Source organism: Anopheles darlingi, chromosome 2, assembly GCF_943734745.1.
Source record: "Anopheles darlingi chromosome 2, idAnoDarlMG_H_01, whole genome shotgun sequence".
In the NCBI taxonomy this organism is placed as follows: Eukaryota; Metazoa; Arthropoda; class Insecta; order Diptera; family Culicidae; genus Anopheles; species Anopheles darlingi.
This window is the reverse complement of record NC_064874.1, coordinates 27,581,722-27,603,979: the sequence shown is the minus strand read 5'-3', so window position 1 is coordinate 27,603,979 and position 22,258 is coordinate 27,581,722. Positions and strand designations below refer to the sequence as shown.

At 49.1% G+C, this 22,258-nt stretch overlaps 1 protein-coding gene across 1 annotated transcript in view; it reads left to right on the top strand.

Moving 5' to 3' along the window:
* Window positions 1-1,014: 1,014 nt before the first annotated feature.
* The window catches only part of LOC125949496 (GTPase-activating Rap/Ran-GAP domain-like protein 3), a 74,303-nt gene continuing 53,059 nt past the window's right edge, over window positions 1,015-22,258 (top strand). The window contains exon 1 of the mRNA XM_049676603.1: window positions 1,015-1,457. Coding sequence (XP_049532560.1) covers window positions 1,429-1,457 — 29 coding nt within the window. The 5' untranslated portion in view covers window positions 1,015-1,428. The remainder of the gene's footprint in view (window positions 1,458-22,258) is intronic.

Sequence of the window (22,258 nt, the reverse complement as noted above, 5' to 3'; positions counted from 1 at the left end):
TAGCATTCCAACAACCGAAAACAGAGATTTCCATTCAGTCTGGTGCGGAAAATCACATGATATGGTTGAGGTCCCGGTGGTTCTGGGCGGTTCTGTCTTCACTCGCAGTATTCACGCCCATTTGCCGGACCTACCCGACGACAACGTGTGCGTCAGTTGCTTCTGGTCGACCAGCGCTTTAGTCGATCTCGAACGTCTGTGACGACTGCAGGACTTCGTGGACGTGTTACATCAGTTCCGCAGTACAAGGTGTGTGTGTGTGTGTGTTTGATGTGTGCTTTAACAAAATATAGGAAATAATAATATTGTAATGGCGACGTGAAGTGTCATGCAAGGCTTGGCTATGGCGTGGGTTTCGAGGACCGAACCACTTCCCTACAGTGCGCGCCTGTGTGTGTGTGTGTGTGTGTGTGTGTGTTCTGGTAGTTGGTCGGACGTTGGGCGCAGGTTAAGGAGATGATGGACAGATAACGTAAAGTTCCTACGATACCGGGAACCGGAGTTTTACCGGGAATACTCGGTTCGTGTTCCGGAACGATGCACACGACGTAAATGTAATTGGACGTCAAACACGCGCTGCGGATCCCTGTTCTTGGCCCAGGTCGTCGTGGTGTGAAATTGACATGCGGTCCATTATCCCAATAGCTTGACAACCCCTGATGGCAATGCCCTCCGCCTTGACGTCTGCCCAGCCACGGGTTATCTGATGAAATTTTAATTGTCCCGATCGTTACATAAACAGCTTTGGCCTGCGAGGTGCGATGTTGCGATAAGCTTTTAGGCTGCGAGGGCTGCCCGTGGAACGGGGGAGGTCAGAACAGAACAACAAGCAATAACGGAAGTGGTTAACATTCAAATTCCAAACGAATGATTCGCTGGAATGTCGCGATAGTCGGTTTCCTTGTTCTTGTCGGTTAGCAAGTTGTTGTTGTGTTGTATGTGTGTGTATTTGTGACCTTCTGATCATTTGTTCCGTTAAGTTTTCAGGCATTCAGGTGGTGGACACACTGTGTGTGTGTGTGTGTGTACAGTTGAATGATTACAGCTCGTTACAATTTACCATAAGACCCTCTTTTTGTGTGTGATCAAAACAGTGCAGAGTGATCAATCACGGGCAGAATGGTCTGCAATCGTCGCCAGTAAGCAATGAATTACGAAGAACGACGATAACGACGACGACGACGACGGCGAATCGAATCCCGTTCGAACTGGCAGACCAGGAACTCGGTCAACCACACACAAACAAAAACATGTTAACATAAAGCACGTAAGCAATCCCCGGTGAACCGTCGATGTTGTTGCTGGTTTCTCGCCATCCTAGCAACCGAACCAACCTACTGCGACACCAACGGCGGCAGCCGCGGAAACCGCATCGATTTGCGGACACAAGAGAGCCCACGGCCAACGGGGAGAGAGGCGCACGCCAACATGGATAAGGATTTAATGACCGCGCAAAGGTAATTCTTTTTATAACGATTCCGATAAATCCATATATTTATATGCTTCGCCTATCCGGGGCTCCAAATTGTCACCCACCGAACCCATTTTGTGGTGAACGCCTTTGGTGGGGCTTCGTTACAAACGCTCGTGACGATCGATGTTTACCCCCTGAGGAGGGTGGTTAGTAGGATGGGATCGCTTGGCAAGGGGCCATGATCTCGGGAAAAGTGTCGTCGTACCAACAGCCTTTCTCAATTCCGGGCTCCGCGGCACGTGCGGTTCAATCCGTTGATGAAAAACCCATAAAAATGGTTTCGGCAAACATTGCCGGAGCATTGCCGGATCTTATATCGATGGTCGACGGTCGTTATGCTGTAGGACGTAATTTTCGTGAGTATTTACATCGAACCGCACGACCGCGCGCTGTAGACCACGGTGCCCTGTTGGTGGGGTTTTGTGCTGAAGACGCCTACAGGCGCCTATTGAATTGTCAAATGAAGCAATAAAACGTTTGATGGTTGCGCCACGAGCACCGCAAACCTTCGTTTTAGAGCGACGCATTCCGATGGAAAGATTGTTGGAAAAAGATGGGGCCCGAGATCGCAGTATGCTTAGCAAGTAAGCTCGTGCCATTCTCTCGGTGCGCCGTCGATGGTGTCGGTAAACTCCATAGGCCTGGTTCTGTATGTGCGCCACCCCGCCGGGAGGTACATACCACGGAGGGTTAAGTGAGTAAACTGCTTATCTCGCTTGAACTGAACCTTTTGGGCGGTGAGCTTCGAGGCTCGTCGAGCGCCGTTGTGCCTTTCGCTAAACGAAAATTCAATAAGCTCTCCACTAATTTCTGCTGTCACCGTCAGTGGCCTCTGGCCCGCCGGTAAATGGTAATGTGTGCCACCATTTGGGTGCTGTTAGAGTCATGTGCGTGTTGGTATCGTACGGATAGCTTAGGTCGTCGGTTGGTGCAATTTGCTGCGGACACTCCTGTGCCTCCGATACAGTTTATCGTTAGTGGTCGCTGGATCGGAAGACCGTTGCTGTTGGAGTGTCCGAACCGAAATCAACCGACGTGTTCTGTACCAACGACCGGACCAACTTCCATTAGTGTTTACCTTTTACCTAGATCAGAAGAAATGGTTTCAGTGTTCAGTGCGAAAGCAAACATTTGTGTCCATCAGCAATTACCGATCGTTAGGGCTGCTCGACCGTTGGAATTATTGGAAAACTCCTCGTTCATAAATTTGCCCACCAAGTGTTTGTGCGAAGCTAACATAACTGCATTGCAACATAAACTAATTTGCTGATACAACAACCCATCCTCGCGCGTGTGTGTGTGTTTGTGTGTGTTTGGGCCCGCTGGGGAGTTCAACTGCAAAACACGTGTCACGTGTCGAGGGTTGAACGGGGGTTTGACGAACAACATGTTTGTAATACTTCTCCGGGAAGGTATCCGATGTATGTTGATAACATTCTCTCCGGTACGCGTCGGTCACCGACAACCTGCGACGACAATAAACCAAATGCCCGCGGGGCACTCGGGCTTCTCGGGAGGTTATTGCGAGCATATTTTCCGCTTTCCACACGAGCAACATCAGCAACCGGTAACCTGCTGCTCGACAAATAAGGGCTGATTGTACGATCGGTGGGAAGGGATTATTTAGAAATTCCAAGTAAACTTTACGACCCCCGTGCACACACACACATACATGATTTTGCATTTTTGGGATTTGAAGAAACTTCTCTAGCGTAGACACTCTGGCCCAAAAGGGCCAACGGAAAACGGGGTGTTGCGTGAAGTTCTGTTTTGTTTGAAAACAACGAGACGCGAGACACTCCAAGAGATCACTTTGGCAAAACTTCAACGCGAGTGAGTGGTGCTTCAGCGTTAGCTTTCCAAAAGTTTTATAATCGTTACCCCGAGCCGCTGTCTAGCCGAAGACCGCAGAGTACACCGAGTGGATCATAATGCTCTTCGCGCTCTGCTCACGATCGATTCGACCGTCATGTGGTCGAACGGTAAGGTGCATATAACTTGATCGCACACACATTTGCCACTATTTATAGGGCCAAAACCAGACACAACAACCTTCTTGTTATCCTCACTGTCTACCGTTGGTTTTTGGAAGCGGGCATCATTCTTCATTTGCTAGGATTTATCACCGGGCCCCGAAGGAGCTAAAGTGGTTACAAAAGGTACCGCTATCAAGATGAAGCATTCGTTCCCGTGGTCCCCGATTACGGGGGCCCGGGAGTCCTTTCGGTTGGTAACACATGGCAACTTCATCAAACGGGTTTTCTTACGAAATCCGGGCCTAACCACAGATCAAACCAGCTCGGCGAACACCGGTGCGGTTCATCGTAAAGGCAGCTCGTCAGATGGAAGAAGAGATTTCGAGACAGAGAGAGAGAGAGAGAGAGAGGATTGAAAGTGGGCGAGCAGGAATCCGGTGTCTGCTTATGCGAAAACTCCTCGCCTTGCTCGTCGGGTTCTACGAACTTTCTTCCTAATCTTCCTGATTAGAAGCCATTTCAGACACACATTTTGTCACGATTAGAACAGTGGAGGCGAGTTCTGCGTTTGTGATGAGTACGAATCCCTGGCATCAAATACTGAAACAGATTTCCATCAGCTGAGCATAAGCAGTCACCAAACACCCATAATTGACTCTGGCAGACATCACATCTCGGAGCGCTGCGGTAAATGGTTCGCATAAGCCTTCGCATAAGTCGGTCACAGAAGCGTACAATGGAGGCAAATTTTTATCCTATTTGCGTCCCATTCATCGGCATCGGCATATGGCCCGATAAGCTCGATCGGATAAAGTCAGTTCACTCTCTCTCTCTGGGCCTCAACTTTTGTCCGACGTTATCCAGTCCCGGGACCGCACGGTGATGTCCGCCCAGAGGCGCTTCATTTGGTGTCGCGTACTGGTTCGCGCACTGGATCGATGTGATGTCGTGTTCCTGGTCCCGGGTCCTGTGGTCCGGGATTTTTCTACGATGTAAGCCGGCATGCCGAGCACACTGAACAGCACACCGAGCGCACACCATATTCACATGTCACTAAAACTTTACTATCGTCGGTGTCAGTGATGATGCCGCCGGCGCTTGGCACTACTATGGCCAACCTCTTTCCGCGAGGGGAGCGGAGGAGCAACGGGGCTATAATCCCTTGTTTGCCAACCGTGTGCGTGTTTCGGAATGGCAGTGGTTCGTGGTATGCTCGCTCGGCGTGGTACACAACCATCGCAATCCAAGCTAAAGCAGAACTGTCCGGTAGATCGACTGCCTGTCACTTCCCGGCTCCCGGTACGCGTCAAAAAAGGTCAACATACTACTGAAGTACGAACTAACAAAAGTTCACTCCCGTGGATATTAGATCCCAGGTTAGACAAACATTACGACTTCAGCTTACCGCACCTGTCACGGTGACAGTTAAGACACACACACACACACAGGCAGGCAGAGCTTTGATGAAGAATCCGTGCGTTGTCGAGCGAACATCAAACTTTAACGATTCCGGACGTTGGATACCAAAATGGCAAACCATCAAATCAGCAGCAGCAGCAGCAGTAGCCCCGATTTCCTCGACTGCACGCACGACGATCCGTCCATCTTAGGTGGCCACGATTCCCAGAGGCAACGATTTGTTACAAATAATCAACCCCGGTAAACGGTTTCGTTCGCGTCGTACGTCCAGAACGCGCTTCAGAGCGCTCTTTGAAGTCGCACGTTTTGTGAATAGGCACCGCGGGTGGGCAGTGTCGCGGCGGCAGCAGCAGGTTGTGGTGAGAGGGGGTTGGCTTAAGAAATTTACATTCCACAATTGAATACACCACAGGGACGCAGCTGGAAGTGGAATCCGGTTGCCGGTTGCCGGTTCTTGTTTTTTGTCGCTGGCTGTAGAACACTGCGCCGAGGACAAAGAAACAAGATGTCCGTTCAAAGGGAAGGGAGGAGGAGGAATTGCAAGTAGAATAACCGTCCGACCAACGCGCCACGCCCCGTCCAAAACAAACCGACGACCGATGACATGCCTGCCTTGGCATGCCACTCGCAACACGCTGTAACTGTGTAACGCGAAAGCAAGCGACAGCAAGATATGGTGGGCCTGAAGTACATTGGCGGAATGGTTCTGGTGGTGATGGAAATGGTGCCGGTGTCGAGGCCGGTTGGACCACCGGCGATGGACAACTTATGGGCTTGCTTGCTTTCGTTCTTGTTTTGTCTCGTACCAAGGGGGGCACGATCCATAGAACAGGCCTGGCGTGGGTAGAATCTGCGACTCCATCACCAGCCCAGATGCTGTCCCGGTCGGCTTCGTGTGCAGAAGCCAGCGTTCTACCTAGTACAGGCTTACCATCTGCTGCTACTGCTGCTGCGGCTGCTGCCGGTTATGGGAATGCTGGAATTGATTTGGTGACGGTGATGCCGAAGGCAAAGCTCCCCGGGAGTAGGTCACAGTCACAAATAGAGGAATGAATACGACCAGCCCCTCCCGGCAGCAAACACTCGGCTTATAGCAGTTCGATGAAGAAAGAAGCAGCAACAGCACGAGCACCAGTAAGAAGTAGCATAAATTTTCCCGAAGCCAGGCCCGGCCTCTATACTGTGCACAGTAGTGCCTAACGCGCACAGTGCGGTACTACATTGCGTAATGTTTGTTGATTGTTGATCGGCTGGGTGTGTTCCTAAAGCTTTCTGCCGTACCGTTGGGTCGGGTCGGGTCGGTTCGTATCGATGTGTTCGATGAGTGGAAAGCGGGGGAAAATCGATAACGGCACTCGCTCCTTGGTACACTCTTCGACCGTGGGGTGGCTGGCTATATTTGGGGGGCGCAGAATGGAGCGATTGAGGGCCCGGTACCATTAATTGCCCTAACTTCATCAACAGTTTGCGCGTCGTTAGCATTTACTCACTTATCTTGTTTAAATATTGATGCTTCGCTCGGTGAAACGAATGCCCACCCAATGGTCGCTTTGTGTTTGTGAAGGTGTGTGTGTGTGTGTGGGCTTTCGGTTCGACAACATAAAAGAGAATTTTGGGTCCGAACAGACAAAGAATTTTCGCAAAAAAACCAGACGTTATTTTGAAGTTCAAATACAGTCCGCAGGCCATTTTGGGGCCGGTTGTTCAACGGAGATGCATGATGCAGATACTCTTTAACTTTCATAAGTGAGTTATCAAAACGATACCAATCGTTGAGGCTTAAACAGTCATCGAAGCGAAGCGAAGCGAGAAACCGTCAATCGTTTGACCAGCGAGCAGCATAAAGTCACGAAGCGTAAATTGATTCCTCGAAAATCCTTCCTCGCTGATGTGAGAATTCATCATCTGAGCTAGGTGAATGGTTGAGAAAGTGAACAATCCGGCTTATCGCAGGACATCGTGGCCCTACACTTCGGTCTTCATAAAACCTGGGTTGTTCAACGGTTTCTCTCACAAACCGCTTCCCACGGAACCGAGTCCACAGTCGAGTGCGACATGAGGCCTGGGAATGTAAGTTGCCGTTGGGAAATCTGACTTTCCTGTGTTTCCTGTGTGAGTGTGTGGATGTTTCTGTGAATTGCTGATAAAGCTGCCTCCGCCGCTCACACACGAACATTGATGAAGGTTCAATTTGAGCTTTAATGAGTTCGACCGTAAACGAGTGTTTCGGTGTTTGTTTTGCTGATAAATTGCAAAGAAACGATTTCGTTTTTTCCCCCCGAAGGCGTGTTTAAACGAAATCTTTCCACAAACCATTAAATGCGCGTGGTCAAAAATGCCTCAAAGCTCAAAGTTGGCTCAAAGTCGCGATGGTATTATTCATATCTTAGAAGTGAAGGGAAGAAGCTTTGGGCGAAGACGATAAACAACGACGAATGTTTCTGGGAATTGGCAGATCAACTTTTATGACCGCATAAACTCCGCTGTTTTAAGGCTCATAATGTAGGGTACTTTCGGTTCGAAGCCATCTTCCGTTGCAAAACGTATGTAAACATGTGCCACGCCCCAATGTATTCCGTTTCAAAACATCGAGTCCATGTTCACTTTTCCGTGGGAGCTTTCCCGCCAACCCAACGATCCTCGAACCGATTTATGTTTCAACCAATTGTTCACACATGTGGTCTAGATAGTTTATCGATTATGCCATAAAACTTACACTCACCGACTGGTTTACGAGGGCCGCCGGGCCATTTATCGCACCCACAACACCCTCCCACATGTTGTCCTCCGCCAACGCCGGACACCAAAAGCAACTCGTCATTCTACAGCTTTCGTCAATCATCTTAGAGTAGGTGCCAACTCATAGATAGCGAATGCCAGGGCAATCCGGTTTCGGAATGGCGAAGCTGAGCGACCAGCTGCGAACCAACACAACTGGTTCACGTGACGTAGGTGTATGTAAGCGAAAGCATAGGAAAGGAGTTAGCCCTTGTGAATGAAAAAGGGGATTCAACAACAACAACATGGCGAAGCACAATTGATGGGCATCGCGCGTACCTCGCAGCACCTCGATCGTAACCCTGACGACCGTTTCCTTATTTGATCTTTGAGTAAATGTTGCGAACCATCTCAGCTAAGGCATTGGCACAAGGAGCATCTTGAGGGGAGTTTTCCAAACTGTAACTGCTCCGTCAAAGGGACGCTCCTTCTGTTATTCTTACTTTATGCTTCGCTGGAACCAACAATCCCGTTTCTTCGATCCTTTTTCCACGTCTGTTTCTTTTATGTGATCCGCATGGCGACGGTAGCAGGGCAATAAAGCATAGCATCGTAGGTCCCCTAGGTCCACGTCACTGGCAGCTGTTGGTATTGAATTGACTGGAAGCGAGGGAAGGATTTAATCTGTTTACGTGCCTGCTTGGCGATCACGCGTAGGAGTTTTTACATGTTGTTTTTTATTTGCTTTGAATTGAAAGGTTGAAAAGACCTTTGGATGCCGGAATCCAGGAACCCTGGGATGTTATATAAATATTTACTGAACTCGTGCTGCATCTTCAGATGCAGATAGCAATGACCAGGACCGGCTAGTGGTTTGTGGTGGTCAGGCGTGGCCGTAATCCTATCATTACTAACCCCGAAAGTCCGCATTCCCTTGGTACACCAATCGCATCTGTATGCTTGGTACTAAATATTAAATGATGCTCGAAGTAAGGTAAAGCCTTTCCGCTGTCTGAGTGTGGAGTGAACATTAGTTGCTCCGTAGCCGTGTGGCTTCTGAAATGCAGTTTTCCAAGTGGTGAAAACTATCCTTCTCCCCAGTGCCTTCTGGAAGATTCGCGAGATCTGTGTCACTAAGTGACGAATTAGTTAGATTGCAAATTAAATCCCGGACAAATGCAATCGCATTCCGTGAACATATTTGTCGTGTCGGACGGCACGGAGGAAAATGCCAGCGCTCATGCTCATGTAATTTTCATCATCACCATTATCCGGTCCGATCCTCGTCCGAGTCGCTTCAGCAATCGGGACATCCATACTGGCCGGTCGTAGGGTCTCGAGTGCACCGTGTGTAGACGTGGATGTGTGTGTGAACCCGCGAGAAGACAAAGGCACCTCCCGTTCGGGTAATTGAAATCATTGCCACTCATCCAAGCAGCACGTCAGCTGCCGCGAAGTCAACGAGATGCACTTCTGCGCTCCTCTACTAACAGCTAAGCGAATTAAGGCACGCTTGATAGAATGCACGGGAGAGAGAGAGAGAGAGCGAGAAGGAGAGAGGTCGTAGTAGCCTTCGTTGGTGATCTTAACACATCAGGTGCTGCAGCAACCATCAACGGAGCGATGTGTGATGAATCTATGGCGCAGTATTAGAGGCAATAAATCGGATTTGCTCCTTTTTCCTGGGCTCATGCTCAAAGGACACCGTTCACACCGGTGCACACCGCACCGGTGGCCAGATTGGGTAGCAGCTTCCGATCCGGTGCTTGCAGCACGTGCTATCGCCACTCATTCAACTGAGGAGGATGGGATGCCAACCATCACTACCACCACCACCATCACCGAGTGGCCATCATTGTGTGTCCAAGTGCACTTGACCTGATTCCACATCCTTCACCAGACGAACACGCGAAATGCGCGATGCGAAAGGATGCAGATGGTTGGCCGGATCGATGAAATATTCAGCCACCGATTCGATTGGCGTTCAATTCGGGCCCCGGTGAAGGTAATTTGTAAAGAGGATCGTGCTAAACTTTGACACTCCGGGTCCACATGCACCCTCCCCGGGGGAGGCTCTTGAATGTTCTGGGGTGGGCTGTTCGAAGAGGCAATCATGTGCACGATTTAGTGCTAATAGTGCGCCCACTCAACCCATTTGCACCACTCAACACCGTTCTGTTATTTGTTCTCATTAATGATCTGGGTAGAACGTCGTTTACGATGCCGTTCGAGCTTGAATTTTGGCGGGTAAATACGGACCGGTTGTTGATACGGACCGGAATGGAGGCACATAACCAACCATGCATGCTGTGTTGTATGAGTTCTACTCCGTACTACTCCATCGTGCGAATCTGTTCAAAGGGTGTAAAGTATTAGCACTCAAAACACGTCTGCTCGATGGGTGTGTAGGTGGGTGTGTGTGAAATGTTCACCGAAAATGAGGTGAGAATGCGAACCACCGGCGAGCGACACCGTTTAATGATACTAATTTACTGCAAATGGCATTTTTGAGCAGGTTGCTTTCGGGCATTTTCTGGTCGAACGGGATGGTTAAAGGCTCGCGAGATGATTAAAAAGCGACGTCGTGTCATGTCGTGTAGCCCCAACACACACACACACACACACACACACACACACACGGGCGCAAAAAACCACCGTCCGTTGTGACTGACCGTTGTGGTCTGCCGGTCTGCATGAACACTGAAGGTGAGCGGCTCTGGCTGCATGGTGGTTGTACGCTTTTGGCCGAATTTCGCCTCCCAGACGATGCCCAGCTGTACCAGTACTCTGCACACATACACATACACATACACACATACATGCCGAGGTCACGGCTTAATTTTCCGGTGCATCCTAGTGTGACGATTCGCATTACCATTTGTTTGTTTACCGAAAAGACCACCCAGCGCCCATCGCTGAGCGGCGCACTCTGGTAGTGGTGATGGTGGTCGGCACAGGACTCGTACTGCTCGCTGCTGCTGGTACGGTGGTGGTGTTGGTGGTGAAGTGCGGGAGCTGGTTATACGGCGTGTTAGTCATGTTCCTCATCACGCCCTAACGATGTTGGAAACGTCATGCCATCATGGGGCGTCCTCATCGTTGGCTGGTGCCCACCGTCCCCACCGTCATTCATGCTTCCACATTGGCTCGGTCGTCGGTCCCGTGTGCTACAACAGGCAACCATCGGCATATCATTCGCTTAGCTTTCGGCTTTTGTCACAACTTGCGCGGTGAGCGGGACGATGGAGAGGTGGTGGAAGGACACGTACGTTGGTATGGTTCGGGCTATGGTTCGGGTTCTTGGAAGTAGGTCACCGTGCGGTTAGAATGTGAGAATGCAGGATCGATTTTTTTTTCTCTCTCCATATTCACATTTCATTTGCTCACTTTTCTCGGGATACGGACTTTTGAATATTCAATGTCAAGCTCCCGGGTATTATTCTATTATTATTGTTTTCCATCACAAAAAATCCGATTTGATTAAGAATATTTTTATGCACTTGTGGACAAGGGCGGATAGAGAATGGTTCCGAGAAATACCCTTAATCAAATTAGAACGTTGGGTGTCCAATCAGCATTGTATTCCTCTCCACAGCTATTCCAAACATGTCCTTCGGTAACTTTCTAATTTTTTTCAGTTAGTTTTGCATAGTCAACATATTTTGTATCCGTTCTGGAAACGCCAAGTGTTACAAAGTTTATAGCAAATCTATTTTAGTGGCATTTGGTCATTTGTTAGCTATTCACCGCGCTGTCACGACCAGCAGTTACATCGTTTCCCGTTCCCAATCGACTCATTAATCAATTCCATGTAGTATCAAAACCAGTAATTGAATGTTGCAGATGGATTAGGAACCATTTAATGGTCCAGCGATGGGCGAAACTCGTGGCCTTTTGTTTGCCGCAGCAGGCCGTCTGCGGGGCGTCATTTCAAACAAGTGAAATTTAATTTAAAAGAGAAGTGCGTTGTCATTCTCCATTTGTTGGTTTGTTTTGGGTAGCTAACGCAAAACCTAATCCCTACCATTCATCGTACAATCAATGTTTGTCTGCCAGCGGCTGCCATTGATAGGTTTATTGAGCTGTAAATTATTTGAAATAAATTAGAAAGCATCGAATTATCAATTCGATTAACGTTCAACTCACCGTCGATTTTCAATAACCATGTAAATCTTGATCAAAGAAGCCTACGGGACTAGTCGACAAGGGATTTGCCTGTGTGGTACTTGTTCTGTATGTGAATGGGTGGATGCATATTTGAAATCCAAATAAGGTTCACCGTCTAGGGGCGAACGGTACGTGTTGGTCGACTTGCGGTTCTGCTCTGTCCTGTACTCGATCGCACCATCATCAATCACTAATGGCCGAGCGTAGCAGTTTCCTAGGGAGTGCATGTTGCATATTACCCAGTCTCTGTTACTTTTCCTTTTGCTCCTCCATGCATTCTCGGATTACAAATTGTTGCATTTTCCTGCTCCGTTCGTAGACGATGGGATATGCAAGTAAGGGGTCAAAAGAGAAGGCATGATTCCACTTGCTCCTCGACCTGTTACACCATTATTACCATTTTATTGACTTTAAGTTGAGCTACTGGTTTAAAGTTAGTTCGTTGAACCGTCTCTACCGTTAGCAGAGATCTAGTAGGAATTGTTGTCTAGTGCGCTGAAGAGCGATCATTTAAAGCTTCTTAATGTTTATGAATATAGCTTTCCTTTATTTCCAATTGTTTGGTAAGTGGTTTTAGTACTCTATATTCCACAAGGAATAAGCTATAAGGACAACCATCAATAAATAATTGATTGCCACTATTCGCATACTGACGTCAGCATCTTTACATGAAATCCAATGTGGCTCGTCGTTTGATTGCAAATGTTACGAAACTTAGTCCATTCCCGAGGATATTATCTGGCGAGTTCTGTCCGCTTCACGCTTCCCGTACATTACCCCCCGGAAAGCCATCTAAGGCACTATGCTTTATGGTGTGCCTTTAATGTTATGTGTTCATCCGCTCTTCCACCCCCTGCCCGGAAGTGACTATCGAGGGTCCCATCTTCGATTGGCGAGTTGCTCAGACGATTCCACCGATGTTCGGTCTCGCCACCACACACAAATCCCACCAGGGCAGATCAAATAATTCCCAAATCAACCGCATGGACCGAGCAGAAGATGGTAATCTGGAACGACCCGCAATCGGTACACCATCGCCGAGCCATTGCAGGGATTGAGTCCGTTCGGCAATGGTGCCTCTATCATTTATCAACAAACAAACCTTCCACTGGTGCTGCTGCTGCTGCTGCTGCTCCATGTGTGGATCTTGGGAGCGGAGTCTACGATCCCCTGGGATCGTTGGCATCAAACTTTGTGTTGCACGATAGCCGGGTGCCGGTAGTGTTGCTGGGGTATCGAGTGACGCAGATAAAACCATTTCCAATCAATAGCGCCACAAGCGTTACCACACAGTAGCACAGATTGATTGTTTGTGTGTGTGTGTGTGTGTGTGTGTGTGTGTGTTTGTATATGGTGACAATAATCTCGGAATGTACTTTGCTGTGCGTGCTACGGACCCAGATGTACAACAGCTCCGTTTATCGATTCCTTATGTCTGCTGGAATGGCCTCGAATCGTAGATCGATGACATAAGTGTTACGGCATCATCGCATCGCTACTTACCACGTGCCACGATAATCAGTCGTAACAGTGAAGGATCAATGTCCGGCAAACGTTCCTTGGCTGCCTAATAAATAGCACATCAAGGACACATCTGCAACACGTGCTCCATGGAAAAATTTACTGACCATTTATGAAGCATAAAGCTTCTTCAGCGCAGCAGCAGCAGCAGCAAGAGCAGCGGCAGCAGGAGGGACGACATTATGCGATTCGTTTGGTGAAGTTTTTCGTAAAAGCTCATTAAAAACTGTTCAGCAACAGATTGCACAAAACATGGCCCCCCGAGTGACGCTGGCTGTATTATCATTTTCGCCATAAATTTATGACTCCCACCAGTTACCAAACGGACACGAGCGTGCACACCAGGGGCTTTGGCTGGTCCGGTTCCACAGACCCCAAAAACAGGGGACCAGATCCAGTCACACCGGTTCAAACTTGTTGGTGCTTACTCATTACTCGTTGAATTCTGGTGAATCCTTCAAATCACGTAGCACGATTTAATCTTCCATCTTGCCGCTGTTCACTTTTTACGACTCTGCGCGAGTTGGAAATGGATGTTACCTTTTCGTTTGTTCGTTCGGTAAAGCTCGATCGGAGAGCGGAACGCGACGAAGGCCTTGAAGCGAAGAGTGAATCGACCCGCGCACCCGCGTGATTCGATTTTTGGAAGCACAATCACCACCACCATCACCAATGGACCGTGGAGCGAAAGATAAAGGTGTGATGTGGCCGGGTGGGTATAAAAGGTTAAACGTGCTGAGCGGGTTCGCCCGCCATCGCAGACAGTCGCTGGCTCAACAGCCGGTTAACTGAAATCATGACGCCATGAATGAAACGTGCTGGAAGGAATCTTATTAATTTAATAAAGAAAAAAAAAGGGAAAATAAAAGAACAAATGCGCAACCTCCTCCCTCTTCTACTTTTTCTTCTTCTTCCGCTCGCAACGAACGTGTCATCTGAATCCGGGTTTACCGGATAGGCAGAACCGCATTTTAGCTGGTAGGCTGGTATGGTGCAAAGGATACAAGATAGCAATCGGTTCCACGGAAATGGTGCCATCTGGAACAGTCTGCGTTATGCAGACCCTTCTTCGAGAATCCCTTTCGAGAGACCGGTTATGCTGAAAACGATTCCTCGATTGTATTGGCTCATCTGTGGCGTTACCTGTTATGTGGTTAGCGAGATTAGGTTGTTTTGGGATTCCCGGAAAGATATTTTCATTTTTTGGCGGTGCTTTTCATTTGAGTTTTGATTAAATCTAAATGTGTCTTCAAGGAATGTTATCTCCCGTACCCAGTTCTGTCTACCAATTGACAGTATCAAGTGTTTAAAGTAAGTTTTTCTTTTAGCTGTTGCCGTGCAAGGCGAGCTGGTATGACAAAATTACGATTTCCTGGCATAAAATCGTTCTCCCACTATCGGGACACGGTTCGTACTTCCTCGTCGACCGAAATCTAATGAATACTAACGACCCGGTACTTTTGAAAAGAAAAAAAATCTGTCCAAAATGCTGCGCTGAGACAATCCAAACGAGATAACGCAGGGCAGCAAGTAGAGCGCTCGTAATCGGGCCATGGCCACGGTTATCGGTTCAGGTGTTTGCTGGCAGACGAACAAAGTTCTTCATATTAGGCCCTTACCTCATGGGCTGAACAAACACTCGTCCTGCCAGGTAGGCTGCTTTTCCGGAGGGAAAAAGGATAAGAATTTAAATTACAAAAGACGTTGCGTTTGCCGCTTGCCGCTCCCGAACAGCCTTCTCCTCCTCCTCGTCCTACTCGAAAATGCTCCAAAATCCCGAGCATAAACGTAACCACCGTTAACGAGAAACTGATTGTTGGTTTGGTGGTGCTGCGGCCCTGGCCCTGGCCCTGCCCGGTAGTTGTTCTTCGCCGACCGACGATGATAAGTGCTTGGTCGGTCGGTCGGTCGGTCGGTCGGTCGGTCGTCGTCTTGAACTGAGGCATTTCCCCAAAGATTGTTGATGAAGAAATTCTCGCGAACGAAGCCTTTTCCAATTCCTTCCTCCCGCTCCGGAATCCGGAGTGGAATGGTGATTTTGCCAGCGCAGGGAAACGAGAGCGCATTGTTTCGAGCGCTAAAATGGCGCTGGCACGGCACACCGTCACGCGGGATGGTTGACGTTGTAGCCGCCGCATCCCGTCCGCATCCGAGTGGTGGTGCGCTGGCCAAGCATCTCAATCGCTGCTTGTCTCATGCATGCAAGACATGTACCGACATCATCAAAGGAGGCGACCGGTTTTGTCGTCGTCTTCGCCGTCGTCGTGTTGAAGTGAAGGGAGCCAATTCGCGGCAACCGTTCGCGGCAAGGATTGCTTCGATCGATGCCCTTACCCCTGAAATCTTCCGGGCGGATCGCGTGAATGGGTGCTTGGAAATCAGGCAGGCAGCTGAAGCATTCTTAGAGCTACGTGGCCTCGGAGGAAGGGGGCCCTTTTTTTTTGGTGCTGCGCTCAGCAAAAAGATGCAGTATCCGCTATGCATCACGAGTCGTCGTTCCAGCGATTACGAAAGTCACGTTCGCAGCAAAACCCGGAACCGAGCGAAATGGTGGAGCGAAATGGTGGGGGTATAATTTTGTTTCTGCGACACTTTCACTATTTTGTTCCGCACTATGGTGCCCGCTCTAGGTGGGCGAGTGCTTTAGTTTTCTCATTATGCAATGGAAGGGTTTGCCAACCATTGCTGCTGCTGCTGCTACTGCTGCTGCTGCTGCTACTGCTGCTGCTGCTGCTGCTGCTAAGAGCGACTAATGCAAATGCATTCGCATAGAAAGTGGTTTCGGTTTGACTGGCGCAAAACTGCCTGAATAGCATTGAGCGGTGACCGCAAAGCATTCCTCACGTTTTGAATCCTAAAATGCTGTAGCACGGTTAAGCAAGAAACCCACCGAACCGGAAATGTTTATCACTCGAAGTGGTGATGATGAGCTGGAACCCCCTTTGGCATACATCTTATCTGGGTTCCTGGTTTTCATCCGCAGCGTAACGACGTGACCGGAATGGCTTTCTGCGCTGCCAGCTTGCCCTGTCCCTGAACCATTCGAATACATCATTCGGACAGCAAAGTATATGATATATTATTTTGTTCCGATGAAATTTGATGGAGAAAGATAGAAAGAGCGAATGACGTGCGGTCGTCAACGGTTGTAACGACCAATGTTGCCGCTCGATGGAATGCCAAACAAAAGCAGCTAATTATGCTGTCACATAATAAATCCGATTCCAGAAAATAGCTCAATCTTTCCCGAAGCTCTTTTTTCTGTGTTGTTTGGCTTATTCGTGCACAATGTCCTTTTCTTTCTGAGAAAACATTCCCAGATGCGGGGGGGAACAGAAGATTTGTGTGTTGATTGAGGATTCTTCTTTAGCTGACTGGCAACAACTGCTCCGTTTCTATTCAGCAGCCAACAGTCAGCAGCAGCAGCAGCAGCAGGTCGATCGTTGAAATGGATGCCATCGGCAATCATCTCGCTTTGCTTGTGCTGCGGCAGCCTATCAGGTGGGGGCCATCAAGTCATTAGTGAAATTGACCCTGAAGGCAGCGAAAAGCCATTCATTAGGGCACGGTTAATCGGAAAGCTCTTCTGATTCAGGTGTTTTAGCCAGCCCTCCTTCACCGTGCCACAGTTGGCATCACACACACACACATGGCATCGCATCAACATCGAACTTACCGGAGCAAAACAACAACAACAGAGAACGCCTGAAATGGGTCACCCGGGGGAGGCTTTACGGACTGTCGGATCAAAGAACCAAGAACCAACACCCCTAGGGGAAATGTGGCCACCGGTCTGGAGTGGAGTTTTCCACAAAAACCATATTCGAAAGTCCTACGGTCGGTTTTCGGGGCCGGATTCGAAGGATTCACCGAACATGTTAGCCCGTTATCTCATAAGTGAGATGTGTTTTCCTATTTCCGGGCCCCTTGGGCCTCTTGGGAATACCGACAGACTATCTGCGGGAAATTGTAATTCATCCTGAGGCTACAAACACCTGTATCAAAGCGTAGTATCAAACATGAAATGATCTTTAAGTATGGAGTTTTTTCTTCCTTTTCCATTCGGATCCTGGCTTCTCGGCCGGTCGGTGCTAAAGTGGCTCCTCTCGATAGAGAAAAACATCATTCACTCCGTCTGTCTCGGCACCATCAACAGCGTGAGTGTGGATGATGGAACGTCGTAAATGAAGCAGCGGTGAAGTAAATGGAAATACTATGAATAAGTGTCTCTTAAGATTACTGTCACTGTGATCAAGATTCGCGGAGCGTTTGTGTACGCCCGGAACGAGGACGCCCGGAATGGATGGGTCCAATGGGCACTCACCGATGTGGCGATAGCGATGTGAAAATGAGTGCAATAACAAACGGAACTCACCGTGACCGTACCGTTGCGCAACAACTGCCACGTGATCCTTTTATCTCATTCTTGGCATAAGCTTTTGCTGAGGAACAAACGAGAGCTTTTGTTCGTGCAACACAAACGATAAAATTCCGCGAAGCTTTTACACGCAACATCAACAACCACGACGAGGCCAACGGTAAAGACCGGTGGCTATCACGACCACGTGAGCAGACAAGCAACGGTTCCAGGAAATGGATGTCTCACGCCAGGTAGCGTAGTAAAAGCTTCCGACCGTTACACTCACGTGCATCGATTGAGCGCCAAACCATCTAGAAACCACTCACTGGCTTCCTGTGGGTTCTCCGGTTGGTTTGGTGTTTGGCCACCAAACCAAACGTCCGGGTACGGCTTCTGGCGTGATAAGACGCCACTCGCCAGCGCTTACAACGCTACAAACCCACCACTCACTCACGGATGTGGCGTGTTGCGTGCGCGTCCTAGTTCCCCTGAACCCTCCGACGCCCCCCTCGAAGCTTGACGTTGATCGTTCTCGGTCCTCCGTTGTTGAAATTCATTCATCCGCATCCCAATTCCCAGCCCAGCTTCTAGTAAGCACCACTTCCGAGCTTGCTAGCATTCGCGTTCGAACGCTGCTCGGTAACGGTTCGCTGCTGGAACGCTGAACGGTCCAGATCGTGGTGTCGTCTCGCCGTGCTCCGGTCCGGGACCTATAGTGTCTATAGTGTTTGTGTGGTGGTGGTGGTACAGTGTGCCAGCTGCTGGTGCGTGTTGCAGTGCAACCAGTTGATGGTGCTTCATGTGTGGTTTATCTTCCGTTTTCACTTCCTGCTCGTAGTGCCAATCGCGCGACCATTACTACTGTTTTCACAGCTGTTCCACACCACACGGCAACCGCACCGAGTGGGTACGTTTGCCTTTTGCGCCAAACTTCGAATGCAGCAGGAAAACATTTTTATGTTTTTCTTTTTCACTTTTTACATTCCACTCTCACGCTTGTTGCTGTAACGAAGTACTTCCTGCCAAACCACACCGCCCCGTACTGTGAAGAAGGAAACTCCGAGACGGGGGCAGGATGGCGATAGAATTTCCATTCGGCAACAGTCCGGTCCGGCCATTGTGCAACTGGTTTATGGTTATGGCTTTCGGCCTTGCGTACCATGTCGTGTGTTGTTGTTTCCACTTCGTACGGTTCGTGTTTTGCGTGAACTTTACTCTCCTTCTCTTTCTTTCTTTTCTTTTCCCGCTCGCTCGCTCGCCCGCTTGCTATCAACTGGGGTCAGCATTTTGTGCGAGTAGAGTCTGGTTTTTCATTCGATTTATTTTATGTTGCATTTCCCGCCTCACTGCTGGAAACTGGTGGTTCCCCAGGAGGTGGTTCTGTTGCTGGTTTTCCACTTCCATGTTCGGGTTTGGCTAGCTTTTGCGCGCTCCGATGGAGAAGAACTTCCGATTAATATCCTCCGGTGATTTATGTTGTGCAACGCCGCAATGGCCCGCACCGATACACTGGTGACTCGATCGATGTGTGATTCGACGGATGACGATGTCCAATGTAAGCGTGCATTTTCATGGTCCTTGCGGCATTGCCGTGCAATACCACAGCATATCAACCAGTTACCAAGAAACTGGGGCCTTCAGGTATTTGCTGCTGGTGTGGTGCAACCGCAGCTGCTCCATTCTACTAGACCGCAACGCTGAATGCTACCATTGTGCGTGGACAAAGTCATTACAACCACACACACACACACACACACCAGAACACACTTCCAAACCGATCGGGTTGGAATGTTGGATATTGCGGACGAGGCGCATCAATCGCGGGTGAAATAATTAGTTGTTTGGCTAATGAAGAAGAAGAAGGCCTCCTGCTGTTGTTGGCAATGCCTTCATTTCCTTCCATCTTATGTGCGCAGCACAGCTCCATCCATTAGCAAGTCATCCATTATCGATGCTCGTTGTGCGTGTGTCACTGTGAGTAAGTGAGTGATTGTCGTGTCCTATTGATTGTGTCCGTGTTTACAAAGTGCGGTGCAAGTGACCTCTTCTTCTTCAGTGTGTGTACTCAGTGCCTGGTGCAGGGCGTCGCTGTGCGAGCTTACATTACGCTTAACGAGCTGCTGTTTTACGTTCGCAAGCCGTTGCCTCATCAGCAGCAGCATTGTGCGCAGTGATTAGTAGCAGCAGTAGTAGCAGCACCAGCAGCGACAGAATGGATAGCAGCAACACGCCAACCGGCTCCCTGCTGTCGCCGACTAGCTCATCAACGGCATCCCAGGGCGCCACAGGTTATGCAACTCGCCAAACACCAACCACGACGCCATCACCGTCGTCGTCCACTGCGACACCTTCGCTACCTGTTGCCGTCGGATCGGGATCTGGCACTGGCACTGGCGCTGGCACCGGTCACCAGGGCTCACTGTCACCGCGGCGAAGGGCACGGTTGCAGCGCTCGGAACGGTTGCAATCGGAGAGCTCGCAATCCTCGCAATCGCCCTCCTACTCGTCCTGGGAGGCCCTTATCCGTGACAGCTTCGGTCAGATCGTTTGGCCTATTCGCATCACCAGCTGGGAAATGGTGCAGCATGATAGTGCCAGCGGTGCAGCGGCCGCATCCGGTGCATCCACCTTTCTCGCTGGCACTCGCAATGCATCCTATCATGCCAGCGACTATGTTACTGCAAGGTAAGTTGTTGGTCGGCCTGGAGGCCTGGAGCCCTTGCAAGCCGGGCAGAATCATTTCGTTTCAGCAACAGCCACAGCTGGCACCGACTATGGACGTACCTTCCAGCGCTACAGACGAAGAGAGAAAACGAAAAATTTAATATCAAAGTTGTAAATCCGGCACGACTTTACGCGGCGCTGGGTTCGTATTCCAAGCTGGAAGCGTGTCTGGCTTCGGGAGCAGTTCCCAGCACCGGCGCCGGCAGCGGCAGCGGCGTGAAAAGTTATTTTTCTACGATTTTCCCGACCAGCTTCTGGCTGCTGCTCGGCTCTCCAGCCTCTGGTTTTGCTTTTAACTATAACCCTGGGAGCCCGGGAATGAGCTTTCACGGTTACGTAATGCCATCATGGTTCCAAACACCTGTGACAATTAAATCACCAAAAAAAGGAACAATTCGGACCCTCGCATCCAGCTGGGATGCGACGGAAGGACATGGCCCCCCTGGTAGATCCTTTACAGCAAAGGACGATTAGGGAAGACAGTGCGCTCTCAACGATGGTTTCCATGTTTTTTTTTTGTAGCAGGATGATTTGCGGTTTGGTGGGCATAATTGCTTTTGGGCGCATCAAAGCGCAAACAAGGGACGTGCCTTGTCGGGCTGTTTGGTTTATAAAATGTCCCATCGAAAACCAAATCGAAATAAGAACAGCATTATAACAGTTAGCTGAAAATATGAATTTTATTTTAAATTCTAGTTTGTGTCAGTCTTTCCGTCGTTAGTTTCCTTAAACTCCAGTGTCTTGCGGGCAAGCTCCATTGTCTTACTTGATGATGTTGAGCTGGTTGAATGAAGTCCAATTTAAGTTATGCACGAACCGGTTTGCAAACAAAACAAGCAAGCAAAGTTATAGTGAAGCGAAAGCGCATGTTGAGAAAACAGGGAAAAGAAACATTTAAGCTTCCAAAGATGCTCTCTAATCGATCGAAACAAGTTCAGTTCAAACGAAACAAAACCCGGTACTAATGTACTTTAGTGAAAATTCGCTCAATTATAACTTTCTCAATTAGATAGCTGAACTGAACGGCATCCGTACGGCCGTTTGCTACGAATCTGATCACTCCGGACGACCATGTTTCCTGTTTGCGAACCAGCTGCTCTAACGATCGCAAACATTTACGCTTATTACAAAAATGAGCTCGAACGCACAAAGTTAGAGAAGACGATTGCCAGCAATGTTGGCCGCCGAAACGCGGTTCGTGTGATATCACTTCGTTTTATGCGTTTCCCAAGACGCCAGTTGGGTCAGCTAATGCCCAGAGCTTCGGGCCTCTTGGTACCGGCTGGTTTGCGTAGTGTACAGGGCATTGCCGTGCTACCAACGTTAACAGAAGCAACAAATGCAATAAAATATGCCTCATACTGCGTATCGTTTGGGGATTTTTGGCATACTTGCCGTGCCTTCGAACCGGCTCCCGCTTCCTTGCAAACCTCAAGGACGGCAGAGGCTGGCCCAGGAATCCGCACCGAACGGGAGAGATGAATGGGTAGACTTGGGCAAACTGACTTGGCTGGATAGATGGATGGTTTGCCGTCATATTTCGACCAGACGCCAACCCATATCTTCCTCCACGTGTCGTCGTTAGGTAGGAAGACGGTTTACCGTATGTCTACCTGGAATGGCTCCAAGGTATGTGTCCGCCGGTTGGTTGCCATTTTCTTGCGGAACAATGATCATGAATAATGCTCCGACAGCTGGATATACCCGGAGGGAGGACAACGTGCAATGCAGCAGCAGCAGCAGCAGCAGCAGCAGCATATTATGTTGGCAAAGAATGAAAGTGAACATAAACTTTGACATCCTAGGCGTACCATATTCTTAGGGGAATTTGCTTATTCACTTATAAATATATGCATTTACTATTATTTTCCCATGGTTCTTGATCCAGTTGTAGCAAAC